We start from the raw sequence: 19,629 nt of genomic DNA, 5'->3' as shown, positions 1-19,629 counted from the left end.
AAAGAGTTCTGTGATCATGTTTTGATTTCACACAATTTAATAGTCAGACAAATGCCTCCTGTGTTGTATACTGAACAAAAATATAAATGCAACCTTTTCAAAGATTTTACTGAGTTAAAGATGTAAGGAAATCAGTAAATTGAAATAAATTCATAAGGCCCTAATCTATGGATTGGCATAGGCCCACACACTTGTGAGCCAGGCCCAACCAATCAGAATTGTTTTTTCCCCACAAATAAGCTTTATAACTGACAGAAATACTCTTCAGCATCCCTGCCCACCCTCTGACGAGCCCGCAGGTGAAGAAGCTGGATGTGGAGGTCCTGGGCTGGCGTGGTTAAACATGGTCTGCGATTGTGAGGCCGGTTGGCTGTACTGCCAAATTGTCTAAAACTACATTGGAGGTAGCTTATGGTAGAGAAATTAACATTCAATTCTCTGGTGGACATTCCTGCAATCAGCATGCCAATTGCACAGTCCCTCAAAACTTGAGACATCTGTGGCATTGTGTGTTGTGACAAAACTGCACATTTTAGAGTGCTCTTTTATTGTCCCCCAGCACAAGGTGCAACTGTGTAATGATACTAATATTTTAGTATCAGCCTCCTGATATGCCACATCTGTCAACTGCCTGGATTGTCTTGACAAATGATGAAATGCTCACTAACTGGGATGTAATCAAAGTTGTACACAACATTTCAGAAAAATAAGCTTTTTGTACATATAGAACATTTCTGGATCTTTTATTTCAGCTCATGAAACATGGGAGCAGCACTTCACATGTTGCGTAAATGTTTTTGTTCAGTGTAGTTTCATGACCTGGCACCATAAGGAGCATAGACAGTCATTTCAGATGCAGAACTAGAGCCACAGAAAGTAGCCCACATACAGTTCACATGGCAGGTTTCACAACACAAGGATTTAGACATCGCTCCCTTCTGCATATTAAGCTTACACAATGTGTGATTCATAACTAAAACTATCCCTCTTAACTCCTGGGCATTTTCCAAATGACCCCTTGATGAACACTGGAAGCAAATATGAGTATTTTGCAGTTTCAGGCCCAGGCACTGTTTTCTTGGTTTGTCAAAGTTGAGGTGAAGACCCTCGAGGCCCTGACCTGTTGAGCAATACAATGCTTTCAGGTTTTGATCTTGGTGCATTTGATTTTTCATATTCTACTCCCACTCCCCAACACAATCAGTGTTCGAAGCCAAGCAGCTCAAAAGACCTAGAAAATATATTTTTTTAATCAGCCAAATGGAATTTAAAAAGTTATAAATTTTTTAAAATCAGAATTTGTCCACCAACACATTACATTTTTTCCCAATAGTAATTGGCATGGTCTGAAAAACTCCCAAAATATAAATGTATATATAAAATAAACTAATGATGGCAGCACATCCAGTTATTATAACATGACATTCTGTAAGAAATGGTATGTTACGTGGGCTCGCTCTGTCCCTCAGTTTTGAATTATATAGCAATGGGTGGAGAGGATTGATTTGGGTAGTGTTTGGCAATGATAAAATGGCCACGGCAAAGTCACTCACAGCTGCCTATACCGTCTCTTAAGCAAACTCAAAACTTGTGAAACTAACAATCCATAATGGAGCAAGACGAATAATTGAATAACGCCAGGCTGCTGTAAGTAATTGTATTGTGAAAAAAGTTGCAAATACTGCATAATTACACTAATTTCTGCTGGCCCGGTAAGCGTGTGAAGATATTGGATAAATCAAATTGAGACAAAAAGCTAAATAAAACCCAAATGTAACTAATACAGCCAACACCAATGCAAAAGTAAAGAACACATTTGTGAATATAGCCTAAATATCATTCTGCCAAACTCCAAAAAGCTACAAGGGGAGGATGTGATAGTCGCATCAAGTTCACAGGTCCTAATAATGCATGAGACTAGCCTGTCCTCCCTGCTTCCTTCATAGATCACTGCTGTTTAGTCCACTGTGAGCTCAGTAAGGATGGTTGGCCGGTCAGTTTTCAAGGAGAACAGTCCGGAGCTGGTCCTCCTCGTTCATGGTGATTGTTGCTATGGCACCGTCGTTGAACTCAAAAGAAGTCCCGCCGTCCACCACCATGCACGCGTCCCAGCACCGCGAGCGCACACACACCCTGAAGACCAAAACCCAAATTATATATTTAAAAAAAAATCTAAATAAAAAAAAGGTTTCTTGTACCCCACTGCAAGACAAGAAGAACGGGCAATGTGCCTTCAGAAAGTATGCATACCCCTTGACTTATTCCACATTTGTGTTACAGCATGAATTCAAAATGGATTCAATTATTTCCCCCACCCATCTACACACAATACCCCATAATGACAAAGTGAAAACATGTTTCTTTTTGCGTATTTATTGAAAATGAAATACAGAAATCTAATTTACATACTGGGAGTATTCACACCCGAGTCAATACATGTTAGAATCACCTTTGGCAGCGATTACAGCTGGGAGTCCTTCTGGGTAAGTCAGAGTGTTCCACACCTGAATTGTACATTATTTGCACATCATTTTTTTAAATTCTTAAAGCTCTGTCAAGTTGGTTGTTGATCATTACTACAGCCATTTAAGTCTTGCCATAATTTCAAGCCGATTTAAAAGTCAAAACTGGAACTACGCCATTCAGGAACATTCAATGTCATCTGGGTAAGCAACTCCAGTCTATAGTCGTGGCCAAAAGTTTTGAGAACGACACAAATATTAATTTCCAAAGAGTTTGCCGTTTCAGTGTCTTTAGATATTTTTGTCAGATGTTACTATGGAATACTGAAGTATAATTATAAGCATTTCATAAGTGTCAAAGGCTTTTATTGACAATTACATTAAGTTGATGCAAAGAGTCAATATTTGCAGTGTTGACCCTTCTTTTTCAAGACCTCTGCAATCCGCCCTGGCATGCTGTCAATTAACTTCTGGGCCACATCCTGACTGATGGCAGCTCATTCTTGCATAATCAATGCTTGGAGTTTGTCAGAATTTGTGGGGTTTTGTTTGTCCACCTGCCTCTTGAGAATTGACCACAAGTTCTCAATGGGATTAAGGGCTGGGGAGTTTCCTGGACTTGGGACCCAAAATATCGACGTTTTGTTCCCCAAGCCACTTAGTTATCACTTTTGCCTTATGGCAAGGTGCTCCATCATGCTGGAAAAGGCATTGTTCGTCACCAAACTGTTCCTGGATGGTTGGGAGAAGTTGCTCTCGAAGGATGTGTTGGTACCATTCTTTATTCATGGCTGTGTTATTAGGCAAAATTGTGAGTGAGCCCACTCCCTTGGCTGAGAAGCAACCCCTCACATTAATGGTCTCAGGATGCTTTACTGTTGGCATGACAGGACTGATGGTAGCGCTCACCTTTTCTTCTCCGGACAACCTTTTTTTCCGGATGCCCCAAACAATCAGAAAGGGGATTCATCAGAGAAAATTACTTTACCCCAGTCCTCAGCAGTTCAAACCCTGTTCCTTTTGCAGAATATCAGTCTATCAATGATGTTTTTCCCTGGCGAGAAGTGGCTTCTTTTCTGCCTTTCTTGACACCAGGGCATCCTCCAAAAGTCTTCGCCTCACTGTGTGTGCAGATGCACTCACACCTGCCTGCTGCCATTCCTGAGCAAGCTCTGTACTGGTGGTGCCCCAATCCCGCAGCTGAAACAACTATAGGAGACGGTCCCTGGCGCTTGCTGGACTTTCTTGGGCACCCTGAAGCCTTAACAACATTTGAACCGCTCTCCTAGAAGTTCTTGATGATCCTATAAATGGTTGATTTAGGTGCAATCTTACTTGCAGCAATATCCTTGCCTGTGAAGCCATTTTTTGTGCAAAGCAATGATGACGGCACGTGTTTCCTTGCAGGTAACCATGGTTGACAGCGGAAGAACAATGATTCCAAGGACCACCCTCCTTTTGAAGCTTCCAGTCTGTTATTCGAACTCAATCAGCATGACAGAGTGATCTCCAGCCTTGTCAACACTCACACCTGTGTTAACGAGAGAATCACTGACATGTCAGCTGGTCCTTTTGTGGCAGGGCTGAAATGCAGTGGAAATGTTTTTTTCAGATTCAGTTCATTTGCATGGCAAAGAGGAACTTTGCAATTAACGGCAATTCACCTGATCACGCTTCATAACTTTCTGGAGTATATGCAAATTGCCATCATACAAATTGAGGCAGCAGACTTATCATTTGTGTCATTAAATTAATATTTGTGTCATTCTCAAAACTTTGGCAATGACTGTTTGGCCTTGTGTTTTAGGTTATTGTCCTGCTAAAAAGGTGAATTTGTCTCCCAGTCTATTTCTGACAAAGTTAATTTCTTTAAAGTTTTACTTTAGTGCCTTATTGCAAATAGGATGCATGTTTTAGAATATTTGTATTCTGTACAGGCGTCCTTCTTTTCACTCTGTCATTTAGGTTATTATTGTGGAGTAACAACATTGTTGATACATCCTCAGTTTTGTCCTACCACAGCCATTAAACTCTAACTGTTTTAAAGTCACCATTGGTCGCATGTTGAAATCACCAAGCGGTTTCCTTCCTCCCCGACAACTGAGTTAGGAAAAATTTGTGTCTTTGTAGTGACTGGGTGTATTGATACTGCATCCAAAGTGTAATTAATAACTTAAAGATAATTTTGTGTGGGGTACAGAGATGAGGTGGTCATTCTAAACACTATTACTGCACACAGAGTCCATGCAACTTATTATGCGACTTGTTAAGAAACGCATTTCTGAACGTATTTAGGCTTTCCATAACAAAAGGTGTTGAATACTTACCGACTCAAAACATTTCTACTTTTCATTTTTAATTCATTATTAAAAGTAAAAACAGTGTGTAGGCCAGTGACACAAAATCTCAATTTAATCCCATTTTAAATTCAGGCTGTAACACAAGAAAATTTGGAAAAAGTCAAGGGATGTGAATACTAAGGCACTGTAGATAGAACGGACCTGTTGGCAAAGCCTCTTTGGCGACTGCTGGAGAATACTCTGTTGACTATGGGCTCTCTGATGCTGAAGATCATTCTGCCTTCCTCCGGCCCAAACACCAGAGACTTGTTGTATTCATCAGTCACTGACAAAAGATATTGTGCAATTCATGTATACACATTTTCCTTGAGCATTCATCCATCCACACATTCAGCTGTACATCTTTTGGAACTCACCCTTTTCAACCAATTCCTGACTCAGTGGAATATCAAGACCCATTTGTGCCTTTCCTGGGAAGATACAGAGGACTCAATCACTGTCAGTGTAGTAAACAGGTTCTCTCCAAATCATTGATTGTCTCAAATTTCCAGCTGTAATTCCATTTACACACAGATTTAAGAACACCAATAATCATGTGGATTTGTGTTTTCATAAAGAAAGGTTGGAGTCCACATACCTATTCTTAAGACTTCTCCCACAGCCTGTTCAACCAGTTTGTTGATATTGTAAGACCTGTGAAAACACACAAGAACGAGTCTCATGAAACAAACATTCTACTAAAAGCTGTGCTGTCAGTTAAAATCATAATTTTTCCTGATTGAGAATTTTTTTTGACATTTTTTTTTAGAACTACCATGAACAAGAAGTAACATTCAAAGTGGACTTCCAGGACCACTAATTGGCAAACACCAACGTAGGTAAAAAATAAAAAGATAAATATGTTGGAGCTTAGTGTACCAGGCTTTAGATCCAGTCCCAGTGCAGATGCTAAGTCCAGAGCTCTTCTGCTTCTCCCACGGTCCATCGTCCACAGAGATCTCATAGTAGGAAGCCCTATGGAGCGAGAGGGTGAGATGAGGTTTGAAGGATTTATACTTCACCCTGTGAGTGACGGACAGAGATCCACCAATGAGTGCATGGAGAAATGGGTGGGGGTGGTAGTATTTATATTTACCTAGGCAAGTCAGTTAAGAACAAATTCTTATTTACAATGACAGCTTACCAAGTAGTACAGAGGAGGGTTAATGAAGGGGGAAACATGCAGCGATAAGCAGCAAAACAGGCATTCATGTTTGGGGGGGGGGGGGGTCAAGATGTCATCAAACCAAACCATGGCAAGGGTACCTGGAGGAGAGAGATTCCCCAATGAAGATCTCATTCAGTCCTCTGACAGGGAGTAGGTAGGGCTTGGATAAGCTGCAAGCCTCGCCTGTATCAAATAAACAACTGAATGAATAGAGGAACTGGTAGAAAAGAGCTTTTTGACAAATCACATGAAAATAAGTGTGAATTAATACCAGAACAAAAACAACAGACCAGAAGACATGTTAATCATTCAAGACAGTGCCCCCTCCATTCAATTAGTCTTTGATTATCTCTAAAGGCCCAGACAGACAGACAAAGAGACTGAGCAAGGTACACATAGGAGGCCGAGGGGCCGTACTGCGCTGGGCCTCCATGAGGGTGATGCGGTGGGCCTGGTTGTGTTGCTCCAGACTGAGCTGCTGTTCATGTAGGTCCACTGGGGTGGGGTTGATCCCTGTGCCCTCCAGGTGTAGACGGATCCTCTGCCGCCACTGCCACCTGCAGAACGTATAGGGGGAGGGGTTGAGAGGGAATTGAATCAGTGGAGTTAAGTAGTAGTGTGTTGTAGGCAGGGAGAGGAACATATGGAGAAAGAAAAGGGTGGTGGTGAAAAATGCTATGATATTATTAGGCATTACTGTTCCTGGAATCAGAAACGAATGTCTTACAGTTCAGCAACAGTAACACCAGAGGGCAGTGTAGTAAGACCAGGAATTCTGAAAAGACCTGGGAAAGTGTGGCAAAAAGATCTGAGTATTCTTCACGAGTAAACATAGCTTTCCTTACAGCAGTATTCTAGCCAGGGAAGTGAAAGGGAAACACCCACCTGAACTGACCACGGCGGAGTTTTTGTAGTGCCTCAGGGAAGGCATGTGTGTAACGCACAGGCAGGCACAGGTGTCCCTCTGACCTTCATGTAAAGCAAAAAAAGACTGCTTTAATAGGAGCACTTTTCCCCCTCAAACTAGATAAAGCAACCCCCCCCCCCCCCCCCCCCCCCTCATTCCATTTAACAAAATGTTGAAATTCACCACAGGGAATTCCCCAACCCACCACTTTATTTTCATTAACCCCTTTTGTTGTGAGTTCTTACCTTTCAGGGTCAGTGTTAACTCCAAGAACGGGTTGGTCTTTATTGAAAACCTTACTGGCGACAAGTAGCATAGTCCCATCCCCTAACAAAAGGAACAGGAGGGGGTCAGAGCTAATGACAGCAAGGTTTCTGGGTGAAATAGGCCTATTCATGGGTTGAGCTGAACCTTCGTATTCTCTGAGCACTGACTTACAATTGGGATTGTTTTGTACCACTGTGGGAAAGTGACCATGTAAATTATCAGCTACTTTTCTCAAACTCTTAAAAAAGGTAGAAAACTTACCCCCTGCAGAGATAATAGCATCTGCCCATCGCACTGTTTCTTCATCATATTGCCCTCTCTTCACCACACGCACCTCCATCCCCTCTTTCCTAGAGGGAACAGAAAGACACAAAGGTTAGGGTTGTGGTCACGTTACAACTTCATGACTGCTTGTATACAGTAAATCACAACAATATCCTTGAATAGAATCTCATCATCTTACTGTAGACTCTCCACAATGTGTTCCACATTGCGGGTATGGATGTTGTGTCTCTCCAGAAGCCCAAGGTAGCTGGAGCCCTTCAATGCAAGCTGTAACAAGCACAACAACTCATATTATCACAATTTTAAATCACAGCAAAGACATCAAGGCTCTGGTGAGGATTATTATATAACTCACAACATTGAGAAAGTAATCTGACATCCTGCAATATAAATATCTGTCCATCACCAGCAAAGATCTATGGGTCTGTCTGAACTGAAAGGAAAACTAGTGTGTGCCGATGCCTAGTTATTCAGGGGGTGTTTTACTGTCAAGGATGAACACATTTAAAAATAAGTGAGTTTGAGAGCAAGTACTAGTGGTGGAAAAAGTACCCAATTGTCATAATTGAGCAAAAGTAAAAGATACTATAGAAAATTACTCCAGTAAACATCACCCAGTAAAATAATACTTGAGTAAGAGTCTAACAGTAATTTGATTTAAATATAGAGTATGAAGTTAAGTATCAAAAGTAAATGTATTACTAAAATATACTTAAGTGTCAAAATAATAAATAATACCACATTCTTTATATTAAGTAAACAAGACGTCACCATTTAAAAACAAATGTATGGATAGCCAGGGGCACACAGACATAATTTACAAACGAAGCATGTGTGTTTAGTGAATCCACCACTTCAGAAGCAGTACGGATGTTCTGTTGATAAGTGTGTGAATTGGACCATTATCCAGTCCTACTAAGCATTCAAAATGTAACGGGTGTCAGGGAAAATGTATGGAGTAAAACGTAGATAATTTCCTTTAGGAATGTAGCTCAGTAAAAGTTGTCAAATATAAATAGTAAAGTACAAATACCCACCAAAACAACTCAAGTAGTACTTTCAACTATTTTTACACCACTGGCAAGTACCATACTTTTCCCCCACATTCCCTTACCAGCTGTTTTAAGTCCTCTTCTGAGAGCTCTGAAAAGCGATATCTTTGCTGCTCGAATTCATATCTTGTCATCTTTGTCACCACAGCAACTTTCGCAGGGTTGAAACCACTTTCAGCCTGTGATGCAATATTTCGTATCCCCATCTGGATGTGACCTGAGCTCCTATTTAAAATAGTGACAGCTCGATTCCCAAGGCACAGAAAGTTTATAAAGGCTCGGTAAGTCATTTTTGTAAATGGTAAAAATAAAATTTAAAAAAAGACAATCAAAAGTTATTCGTTGTTGGTCCCCTTTAATGTAGTCGTTGGTCAATTCGGTGGTAACCCAATGTCGGCAATGTAAGCTTGAGCTTCCTCCCAGCTGTTTGACTTGGGTCCATTCATTCATACACACTAAACTCGTTGAATCCAGATGCTGCGAGACCACTCTCACCTAGCGTAGTTCTGAATTGACAAAGCACGCCCTAGCAAGTTTAGCAAGTCCGCTACTGTAGAAGCTTAAAAACAAATCACCTTATCTATAGTCCGCGCTCTTCACTTTCACGAGCAAGCAAGCAAGGCAGCTAGCGACTTTTGTTTTGGCTAACTACAGTAACCTTTGCCAGATAACTATGTAATGTGAGCAAAGAAGGTCACGCGCGCTCTGATCCAGCTAGATAGAGCGGTCTAAGTTAGCTGACGATAGCTAGCCTCCAATCGGTCAAATCTCAACACACCACACAGGTCAGTTCAAAACACAGCAACCTTACACATAGTTAGCTAGCTAACATGCCTCAAGCTAAGTTCCTTGCTAACGACCCTCTCTGCATGTACCTTTCACCTTTTTTTTTGTATCCTGCAAACATCAGTTTGATCATACTTATTTACTCTAAGCAGCCCCAAGGAACTAAATACATGCATGTAGCTATTTGAGACTCAGATGACTTCTAGAACAACAGTACCCAGTTCCTACGACACCATCTTTGATGCACGTAACGCACGCACGTTTGTTGAAAGCGGTCGCAGGCATATTTTATTACGTACAACGTGCTTTTCATGGGTGGAGCCGGAGCATTGTTCTCTAAATAGAGTGGTGCTTCTTATTATACATCATCGCCAGTGCTATCAGTATTATTTTGTTCGACATTATGATTAACGATGTGTTTTCGAATGTAGGTAGGGGTATTGGAGTTTCGCTATATGCTGATGGTGGCGCTATTTGGAGGGTGGAAGGAAACTCGTGATCAAATCTATTCAACAAGCTATAGTGGATGTTGAAAGATGGTCGATTGACTGGGGGGTTAAAGTTGTCAGTGGCGAAGTCTTCTCGAAGAACGAAGTCGCCGATAACATACAGTTGTTTCTGTATGGGCAGCCCACGGGGAGGGTTTCTAAGCACCAACATTTGGGTCTATGGTTCAATGAGCAATATACAGTTGCAAGAAAAACTATCTGAACCCTTTGGAAATACCTGGATTTCTACATAAATTGGTCATCAAATTTGATCTGATCTTCATCTAAGTCACAACAATAGACAAACATAGTGTGCTTACACTAATAACACATTTTTGCATTTTTCTTGTCTATAATGAATGCATCATGTATACATTCACAGTGTAGTTTGGGAAAAGTATGTGAAGCCCCAGGCTAATGACTTATCCAAAACCTAATAGGAGTCAGGAGTCAGCTAACCGGGAGTCCAATCAATGAGATGAGATTGGAGATGTTGGTTAGAGCTGCTTTGCCCTATAAAAACACACAAAGTTTGAGTATGCTATTCACAAAACACATTGCCTGATGTGAACCATGCCTCAAACAAAAGAGTTCTCAGAAGACCTAAGATAAAGAATTGTTGACTTGCAATAACCTGGTAATCAGTCCACAGTAAGACAAATTGTCTATAAATGGAGAAATGCTCAATGAGGTTAAGAAGAATCCTGTAGTGTCAGCTAAAGACTTACAGAAATCTCTGGAACATGCTAACATCTGTTGATGAGTCTATGATACGTAAAACACTAAACAAGAATGGTGTTCATGGGAAGACACCACGGAAGAAGCCACTGCTGTCCAAAAAAAAACATTGCTACACGTCTGAAGTTCGGAAAAGAGCACCTGGATGTTCCACAGCGCTACTGGCAAAATATTCTATGGGCAGATGAAACTACAGTTGAGTTGTTTGGAAGGAACACGCAACACTATGTGTGGAGAAAAAAAAAGGCACAGCATCCCAACTGTAAAGTATGGCGGCGGGAGCATCATGGTTTGGGGCTGCCTCAGGGCTTGGACAGCTTGCTATCTTCAATGAAAAAAGGAGTGGCCACTGGAGTGGCCCAGTCAGAGTCCTGACCTCAACCTGATTGAGATGCTGTGGCATGACCTCAAGAGAGCAGTTCACACCAGACAGCCCAAGAATATTTCTGAACTGAAACAGTTTTGCAAAGAGGAATGGTCCAAAATTACTCCTGACCGTTGTGCAGGTCAGGTCCGCAACTACAGAAAACATTTGGTTGAGGTTATTGCTGCCAAAGGAGGGTCAACCAGTTATTAAATCCAAGGGTTCACATACTTTTCCCACCATGCACTGTGAATGTTTACACGGTGTGTTCAATAAAGACATGAAAACGTATAATTGTTTGTGTGTTATTAGTTTAAGCAGACTGTCTATTGTTGTGACCTAGATGAAAGTCAGATCAAATTTTATGACCAATTTTATGCAGAAATCCAGGTATTTCTAAAGGGTACTTTTCCTTGCCACTGTACATGGAAAAGTCATGTCAGAAATGTTGACAAAGTGTAAAAAGGTGGTGAATCTGTCCCTTGACACAATCATGTCTCGCAGCTCTACGGACAATTCCTTCGACCTCATGGGCTGGTTTTTGCTCTGCACTGTCAACTTTGGGACCTTGTATAGACAGGTGTGTGCCTTTCCAAGTCATGTCCAATCAATTGAATTTACCACAGGTGGACTCCAATCAAGTTGTAGAAACATCTCAAGGATGATCAATGGAAACAGAATGCACCAAGGACCCAGATATTGGGCGCACAGGAGCAGGCGTTTACGTTCCTGAATTTGATGTGCAGAAGACTAACAGATGAACTGTCAGTATACTCAGTTGAACTGTTGGCGATAGTAGTTGCCCTCCAGTGGGTGGAGGACATACAACCTGTTAGAATTATAGTATGCTCAGATTCTCTGTCTGTATTAAATCACTTATCATCTGGTAAATCTAATAGGAGTGACTTACTATTGGAGGTATTCATGTTATTTTGGAGAATTGAGAGATGGTGTAGTAGTGAATTTCTGCTGGGTCCCAGCACATTCGGGTGGGGAAGGGAATTAAATTGTAGACCAGTTAGCCAAAAGAGCTTTGAAACGAGATATAATTGATATTAATGTTCCACTGGGTAGAGGTGAGGCCAGATGTAAGATCAGAGCCAGTTTGATAGAATTGTGGCAGAAGAGATGTGACTGAGTCCAAGGGCCGGAATTTATATGCCCTCCAAAGAAAGTTCGGTGGACCAAGATTCAAAGATCAGATTAGGAAGGAAGAGGTGGTGCTTGCTCGATTGCACTTAGGACATTGTAGATTGAGCTCGTCATTACATCTGGTTGGCAAGCCATGTGCATGGTTTCTGTCTGGATTGTATTGTCGATGAAACGGTGGAGCATGTGTTAATATAGTGTTGTAGGTATGTTGAAGAGAGGGAAAGATTGAAGTGTAGGGTCATGAAGGTTATACAGGGTTGGGGGCATTTGGAAAGGATTTTGGGTATGGAGGAGTGTCTATTAGAAGTTAGTAGGTCTCTTTTTTTCTTCTTTTTCTCAGAGGTACTGGGGTAGGTAGGAGGATTTAGAAATGTTGTAAACCGTGATTGACCACACACTCCAGCACAGTTGGTGGCGGCATGCACCTTTAACGTTTGTTTGCGGGCCGCCATTATATCATAGAAGATTTATACTTCGTTTGCCAGGGTCAGAGTAGTGCACGCGTCGTATGCTGAAGCAGTGAAGAAAGAATGGATCAAGGGCGAACGATTCTGAGAGGATCCCTGTGAATAGTAGATCTGTGCCAGAACGGAGGGATAGGCCAATGAGTGATATGTTTCAGTAAGGTTAGCTTAGCGTTCATAGCAATGGTCAAAGTGTAATTAATTCACACTCCAGCACAGTAAACTGACACAGCCCACACAGTAGGTGGCGTCATGCACCTCGAACATATGTTTGCAGACCGCCATAATACCATAGAATAAGATTATGCCTTAGTTGTTTTGAAGAGGATTCTACTGTGTCCGAAAGCGACTTTACCATTAATTTTCTGTATTCAGGGTTCACTCAAACATCGCATTAAGCTTTGTTTGACTATTGACAGTTACAGCTGATCACACTAATAGCACATTTGATAATATAGACCATGTGTTAAAATATGTTAAAATCATTTTTACAAATATATTATTGAGCCCATTTCTGAAGGTGGAAATTTGATTTTAGATGGTGTCCAGCATAATTGTATTTTCATAAATGTTGGTGTAGAAAATCCTTTGAAAAAGTCACCAGAACTGAGCTTTTCAGTCCTACATAAATTATCCCAGGGAGGACCCCGGATCCCCTAAGCAAGAGGAATGGAATTGGTCAAACTCAGTTTAATACATGTAGAAATTATCCTCTTTCCCTAAAAGCATGATGGTCATGATTTTCTTACATAAAAGGAGATATTAACTTCAGTGGCAGTTGGTGCCTTTTAAGATGAGGGAGGACAATTCGGGTTTTTTTTATGAGCATGGCCTTATTTCTATTACAGCATATTGGATGACTGTTATTCATATTCCATTCACCCAGCTCAATGTAACATTGATAGTTCTAGGCTACTACATGATACTCACATTTTCCCTATACTCATCATGAGGTTGCTACAACCTAGCCTATTAATGAAAGTTTACAATGTAGGTGCACAGGTCGAGAGAAATTTGAGTAATCAAGGTGACAGACATTGACACATTCAATACTGCCATGCACATTCTTGCCTGCGTCTAGCTGATCTAGGGTGTAATCATTAGTCCAGCAGTTGCAAACAAGAGTTTCTATTGGACAAATTCTGGTATGTTTTGTTCCATTTAAGAAGCGTTTTAACAGAATCGGCAGAATGAATACACCCCTGAAAACACAGTTCACTTTCATAGTGGCCACATAAAAAAAACATGATCCCTTTGATTGTTGTATTCCTTCTCACATTTAAGCTCTCTCCGCACATCTTTTCTCTTCATTTGTGGACATCAGTACACAACACATCAGCTTTTTGTGACCTGGGGCCTGTTGCACAAAAGTAGAATTAAGACATCCGGGATAAATGACTCAGCTGAGCTCAATGAAGCCAAAACATGTGCGTCCAGGCTTAATTGGTTGCACAAAGACCAAGCCAGGATGAGCAGACACGGATTCATTAAGCCAGGTGAAACCAATCCTGGATAGGTGCGCGCTCACGGCTCACTCAAATAGACCCCGCCACAGATCACAGATTAACTGATTTACCATGGCAACTAGAGCCGCGTACTTTTCCCCGTCGGAAGCACAAATCCTCATGGAGGCATACGAGGAGGTAAAAGATATAATTAAGAAGAAAGGCAACACCGCCACAGTGATAAAGCAAAGAGAAAAAGCGTGGCAAAGTATTGCAGACCGCCTGAATGCGTAAGTAGTGCACAATTACACAGTCACCGCTCCGCTGAAATATCACAATTACAATTCAAATATTTAATTCACATCTCCAAAAATGCAGTTGTACTGTAATTATGAAACGGTTAAATTTTTAATTGAAATGCACTGCAGATATGAGTGAAATTGTGTAAAGTAACTCCATCACACTGTATAAAGTTATGATAAATTTTTTGATATTTTTACTGAAAACAAGACAAAAATACCAAGTAATTTTTTGCAGTGTGACTCCATTAAATGTGTGTGTGTGTGTGTGTGTGTGTGTGTAGATTAAACATGAACGGGCCAAAACGGACATGGCAGCAGGTCAAAATCAAATACAAGAACATTCTGCAGAATGGTATGGTCCCTGACTAATATTTAACAAAGCACAAGCATATATTGTACCCAGAAGGTGCCTGCTCACACATTGTCTGTACTGTTTTAGCAGTGAAAAAGAATACCCACAGACAAGGCACGGGTGGTGGGTCACCAAAGGCTGACCTTACCCCAGCAGAGGACATGGCCTTGGAGCTAAATAAAGGCAGGCCCGTCTTAGAGGGGATCCCTAGGGGGAAAGAGACGAGCATAGGTTCCTCCCAAGATGCCACCCGCTTCATTCAAGGTATGTCCTTCCATCTCTACATGGGATACAACCACATTCATATTGAATCAATTTGGACTGTCTGACTTTGGTTTACCTATTGCCTTGCAGTGTCTGGCAGCACTGTGTTCCTGTTAGAGCCACCAGCACAAGCACCAGACGATGCTGATCCAGTGAGTACTCCATCAAAGGCATACTGTAGGCCTGGCATGTCTTGTCTACTAGCTTCAATATGAATCCGATTAAATGTGATAGGGTGAAGGCCCCAGTGCAGCAGCAACAGCACATGATGGAGACGATGATGAGGAGGAGACCATCTCTCTGGATTCCAGAAGGCATGAGGTATCATGTTAAGACTGTGAAAGTACTATTTACTCTACAATGGTGAGGAGTCCTCATCAAAATTAAAAAATCTAATTTCTTTTACAGGACCCAGATGCTATACAGTGGGAAAACCAGCCTGGCAACATAGTGCGTATTAATAAAAGGACACCACATCCTGCCAAATTCCAGCTGCGCTAATTGTATTGTGTTCACAGAGCTCACAAGCTATCAGAAAGTTGTATGGCAACCACCTCCGGCACCAAATAGAACTGGCAGACATAGACATTCAGTACAAGAAGAAAAAGATGGAAAATCTTGCACTGGAGTCCGAAATAAAAAAGAGGACAATTAGGAAACTGGACCTTGAAATAAAAAAACTTGAGAGGGAGGTGAGATATGCCTTCAATGTACACTGTATGCTAACTGTAACACAAATGTATTAATCATTATTTTTCTTTCCTCCCCCAGCTCCAAGAAGATGACACAGCTCAAAATAAAAAATTAGGTATATTCTCGTAAAGTCAAGTGAGCCATGACATATGAGCTCTTATTGTGAGCACACAGGACGGTGGCATCTTTCTAAGTTTTTTTTTATTTTCCCAGCAATCAGTACAACCAAGTCATCGTTATAAGGCATCGCCCTCTTTTGCCCACCCCCCCCAGCACCAGGTGTGGCCACTATCCTATATGAAGGCCCAAAATTGTGTGTTCCTTTCTGCTCTGACAATGGCATGCCCATTCGTGCGAGATGTGGTGGATGAAGAAGCACTTGTGCTGAGGAGAGCCTTCAGGCGAGAAAGGGTCTTCAGGGACCGGTTGGACCCACTGGCCTTCCCTGATGACCATCTATATGAAAGATACAGGTTTTCTGCAGATGGCATCAGGTATCTATGCAGACTACTGGGTTCCAGGATTAAGCACCGCACTGCACGGAGCCATGCAATGAGTGTGGAGCAAATGGTTTGTGTGGCCTTGCGCTTTTTTGCTAGTGGAGCCTTCCTGTACTCAGTGGGGGATGCAGAACAGCTGCACAAGGCCACAATTTGCCGCACAATAAGGAGTGTGTGTCTGGCTATCAAAGCATTAGCAGATGTCTTCATCTCCTTCCCTGGCCACAGAAGACTCTGACATCAAAGAGGAGTTCTATAGGATTACAGGTAAGAGGATCTACAAATTACAGGACAACTGTTAACACATAGTAGGATACTCATTACTTTGTGTGACCGGTTTCCCCAATGTCATTGGTGCAGTGGACTGCACACACATAAGGATAAAAGCCCCCTCAGGTGCCCATGAGGCCGATTTTGTGAATAGGAAATCCTTTCACAGCATTAATGTTCAGGTGAACATAACTTTTTGATATTGTCCATTGACGAACACTCTGCATTGCCAGTGATGTGCATTGATTGGTGTAATATTCCTCATCTTATGATTTCAGATGGTCTGCAATGCTGACTGTGTGATCAGCAATGTTGTGGCAAAATGGCCTGGCTCAGTCCATGACTCCAGAATCTTTCGGGCCTCTGAAATCTATCAGTGCCTATCACAAGGTAAGCCACACAACCCCTATTTATAACCATCATGGCTGTGTCAAGAATATCACTGTGTTTATGAGGTAGTAATGATGAGATTTTGTGTTGACAGGTGAATTCTCTGGTGTGTTGCTGGGAGACAGGGGGTATGGCTGCCAGCCTTTTCTCCTGACACCTTTCACAGACCCCCAGGAAGCACAGCAGGCCTACAACCATGCCCATGCCAGGACCAGGGCCAGAGTTGAAATGACCTTTGGCCTCCTGAAGGCACGCTTTCACTGCCTTCACAAATTAAGGGTCAGCCCTGTTAGGGCATGTGATATTACTGTGGCTTGTGCTGTCCTCCACAATGTGGCCTGCCTGAGGAAGGAGAGGGCCCCCAGAGTGCCACCAGCCATGGACTGGGACAATCCGGAAATCTTCCCTGATGACGACAGTGGTCGGCTGCTGAGGGACCAATATGTGTTGAATTATTTTAGTTAGTATGTGTGCTTTCAATTTTGGTTAAATATGTCCTGCGGTGGCAGAGGAATTTGGGTTTTTTTGGGTTTGTTTTTTTACGAATTTGGCCTCTTATGATGTTTGTGCGGTATACTGTGTGTAATACAAGGCTGCAGGGAGGCTACTGCATCCATTCATTTGTCTGTTCAGTTGATGTGTATGGATTTGTCCTGCATTTATTTTAGTGTGCAGACATGCAGGGTGTGTTATATACAGACCTTTGAATGTGTATGTATCATTTTGTATAATATGCTTGGATTCTGTGCTTTCCATCTTGTAGAGTCACTGTGACTTCAGTTTCGAAAGGAGCTGACGGTTTACCTGCTTTGTTTTGTCCTTATTCAATAAAGGAACATAATGTTACACATTGTATTTTTATATTCATATGGAATGTGTATTTGTTTATATGACAGAGTACTAGGGCCACACTGAAGAAAAAGGATAAAGTCATAAATTTATGAGGCTGGTTCTTTCTGCAGAAAAGCTACATATTGTTTTGATACTTATGACAATGTGATACTTAATATTCTGGCACATCAGCATGTCTTTGTTTATGAAACCATACTGAAGTACAATTTCACGAAATGCCCCACATCTGTCATTAACAACTGTCCTCCTTTAAAACAACTGGTTACAATATTATTACTTGTGTTTTTTTCCCCTCTGTGGCCCTAATATTCTATCATTTTATATATAGCCTTATAGTCTATGGGAAACTGTAAATTATCTAATGATAGCAACATCATCTAAAAATTATTATCCAAAATCATTGAAATTAATGATCACAAACGTTTAAATAATGACAGTGGGTCTAGTTATATGTGATAACAATGTATAGTGAGCAGTGAAATAACTATTGGTTTCCATTTGTGGTGACTGCTGACTGACATTAGGGATGAGATTAAATAGATCCTGGAATTTAGCCTGGTCTGGAGCAGGCTAGCTCCACAGAATAAATCTCCATGGTAATTTATACCATAACATATCCTCCTGCCCCCTATCCATCTTTAGTGCAACCGGATTACGGATCAATTGAGCCAGGATCACCAAGATATCCTGGCTTAATCCCTTATCCTAGTTTTGTGCAACAGGCCCCAGGTGAAAAAACCTTTCCAAGCCAAACCTACATATAATAACTGCTACACACAGCTTACATCATTGTCACCATATTAACATCATAGCTGCTAGGGGTGTGTTCATAAATTCACTCATGAGTGCCAGTGTGTGCTCTAGGCGTTCGTACATTCAGAGCGTTGTCACATTATCTGTTAGTAAATTCAAAACGTTGTCAGATTGTCTGTTCATAAATTCCGAGCGTTCTCGGCACAACAGCAGACAAGCACCCAAGCTAACTGGCTAGCTTGTTACCTACTTCCAGACACAAATGAGAGAACACCTCACTCTGACCATTTTACTTGCTCTAGCAGAGGTGGTTATGCTGTTTTCACGATGTTTAGACTGCAACTGTGATGCTGGCAACAATTTAATTATAAATATTTTTCTTTTAACTACGGTCACATTCAAGGGGTGTTGCGCGTTCGTGAATTCATCAGTTAAACTGCGCTGGCAAGCGTGCTCTAAAATCAGAGTAGATAGGCAGAGTGAATTTACGAACTCAACCTAGAACTAATGCGTTAGTAAACCCACTACATTCATGCAGTGTAGTATACAGTCAGAAGTATACCGTGTAGCAGCTGCCCGGTGGCAATAAATGAAGAAAACCAAAAGCTTACCTTGACTTGGAAGAGTTCCAGTGTTGGATAGGCATAACCAGCTAGCTAACCTAGCATCCCTCTCTGTGCCAGGTGTTTGAGTGAGCTAAACTAGCTAGCTGCATTAGCTAGTCAAGTAGGCTAAGTAAAAGTAAAAAAATATATACTACATTATTAAAGCTAGTTAAGGAGGGAAATGATGCATTTGCAGCATGAATGGAGGAGGCTTTATGTTCGAGCCGGTCCATGGGGGACCTCATTGCCAAACTTCATAAATACTGCACCCTTAACTTCAAAACTCTGTTAGTTATACAATCATGTAACTAAGGAATTAGCTGGAAAGAAACTTGAAAAGGAAATATTGTTTTGTTGAATAGTCATGACTGGTTCGAGGCATCTGTCGTAAGACGACTGTGGCGAAGGATATCATTGCAACTTAACGTGGATCCAAGTTCAGTTTTGAGATCCACCGGCGTCATTGGCGTAGGGTTTAAAACATTTTTAAAATGTAAAATATTGTGTACATATATGGGTGTGTTGGGGAAATCAGTAGATATCCCATCAAGCCAAGCAGGGCCAGGATGCCCATTGTCACAGTTCCAAGACCAGTCGGAAACGTTCAGCTAACCTTGAATATCGTATGTGTTGATTAATGCGTAATTTAGGAATGTCACAAGTTAATTGACATGAGAAAATAGCAACTCTAAAGAGTGCAATGACTACAATGAATGGTTAAATTGTTTCCG

At 41.4% G+C, this 19,629-nt stretch overlaps 3 protein-coding genes across 11 annotated transcripts; 2 read left to right on the top strand and 1 right to left on the bottom strand.

The window, feature by feature from the left end:
* Positions 1-727: 727 nt before the first annotated feature.
* Positions 728-19,296, bottom strand: nadk2 (NAD kinase 2, mitochondrial). Of its 9 annotated transcripts, none has more exons than XM_055874799.1 (12): positions 18,905-19,296; positions 7,607-7,695; positions 7,405-7,493; positions 7,122-7,203; positions 6,855-6,938; positions 6,363-6,526; positions 6,068-6,152; positions 5,681-5,824; positions 5,400-5,455; positions 5,179-5,232; positions 4,964-5,087; positions 728-2,202 (listed from the first exon to the last, which is right to left on the bottom strand). In XM_055874799.1, exons 3-12 carry the CDS (start codon positions 7,481-7,483, stop codon positions 1,995-1,997), a joined length of 1,080 nt encoding a protein of 359 aa, XP_055730774.1. In that variant the 5' UTR covers positions 7,484-7,493; positions 7,607-7,695; positions 18,905-19,296; the 3' UTR covers positions 728-1,994. The 9 variants fall into 9 exon arrangements, with proteins under 9 accessions (XP_055730774.1, XP_055730765.1, XP_055730766.1 ...); XM_055874790.1 differs by lacking the exon at positions 18,905-19,296 and adding an exon at positions 8,543-9,990; XM_055874791.1 differs by lacking the exon at positions 18,905-19,296 and adding an exon at positions 8,543-9,988 and having other exon boundaries at positions 6,387-6,526.
* LOC129818668 (uncharacterized) lies at positions 11,222-16,138 on the top strand. The gene is made up of 8 exons (XM_055874802.1): positions 11,222-14,571; positions 14,659-14,835; positions 14,926-14,987; positions 15,070-15,156; positions 15,244-15,285; positions 15,354-15,527; positions 15,607-15,643; positions 15,742-16,138. Exons 1-8 carry the CDS (start codon positions 14,469-14,471, stop codon positions 15,768-15,770), a joined length of 711 nt encoding a protein of 236 aa, XP_055730777.1. The 5' UTR covers positions 11,222-14,468; the 3' UTR covers positions 15,771-16,138.
* LOC129818669 (putative nuclease HARBI1) lies at positions 16,138-17,534 on the top strand. Its single transcript, XM_055874804.1, has 3 exons — positions 16,138-16,295; positions 16,577-16,688; positions 16,783-17,534. The coding sequence occupies exons 2-3, from the start codon at positions 16,577-16,579 to the stop codon at positions 17,151-17,153; spliced, it is 483 nt and encodes a 160-aa protein (XP_055730779.1). The 5' UTR covers positions 16,138-16,295; the 3' UTR covers positions 17,154-17,534.
* Positions 19,297-19,629: the final 333 nt, after the last annotated feature.

The sequence above is a fragment of the Salvelinus fontinalis genome, chromosome 21 (genome assembly GCF_029448725.1).
Source record: "Salvelinus fontinalis isolate EN_2023a chromosome 21, ASM2944872v1, whole genome shotgun sequence".
In the NCBI taxonomy this organism is placed as follows: Eukaryota; Metazoa; Chordata; class Actinopteri; order Salmoniformes; family Salmonidae; genus Salvelinus; species Salvelinus fontinalis.
The sequence above is the reverse complement of the archived record's forward strand: the minus strand, read 5'-3'. Positions and strand labels throughout refer to the sequence as shown.

Bases quoted from the DNA above. Each gene is read 5' to 3' on its own strand.
- nadk2 (XM_055874790.1), bottom strand. From the start codon at position 8,770: ATGACTTACCGAGCCTTTATAAACTTTCTGTGCCTTGGGAATCGAGCT. The intron at 6,153-6,362 runs GTACCTTGCTCA...TATTTGATACAG, and splicing joins GGCCCCTCGGCCTCCTATGT to GCGAGGCTTGCAGCTTATCC. The intron at 5,456-5,680 runs GTACACTAAGCT...GTGTTTTCACAG, and splicing joins GGGACTGGATCTAAAGCCTG to GTCTTACAATATCAACAAAC.
- LOC129818668 (XM_055874802.1), top strand. From the start codon at position 14,469: ATGTGTGTGTGTGTGTGTGTGTGTGTGTGTAGATTAAACATGAACGGG. The intron at 14,988-15,069 runs GTGAGTACTCCA...TAAATGTGATAG, and splicing joins CACCAGACGATGCTGATCCA to GGTGAAGGCCCCAGTGCAGC. The intron at 15,644-15,741 runs GTATATTCTCGT...TTATTTTCCCAG, and splicing joins AGCTCAAAATAAAAAATTAG to CAATCAGTACAACCAAGTCA.
- LOC129818669 (XM_055874804.1), top strand. From the start codon at position 16,577: ATGGTCTGCAATGCTGACTGTGTGATCAGCAATGTTGTGGCAAAATGG. The intron at 16,689-16,782 runs GTAAGCCACACA...TTGTGTTGACAG, and splicing joins CTATCAGTGCCTATCACAAG to GTGAATTCTCTGGTGTGTTG.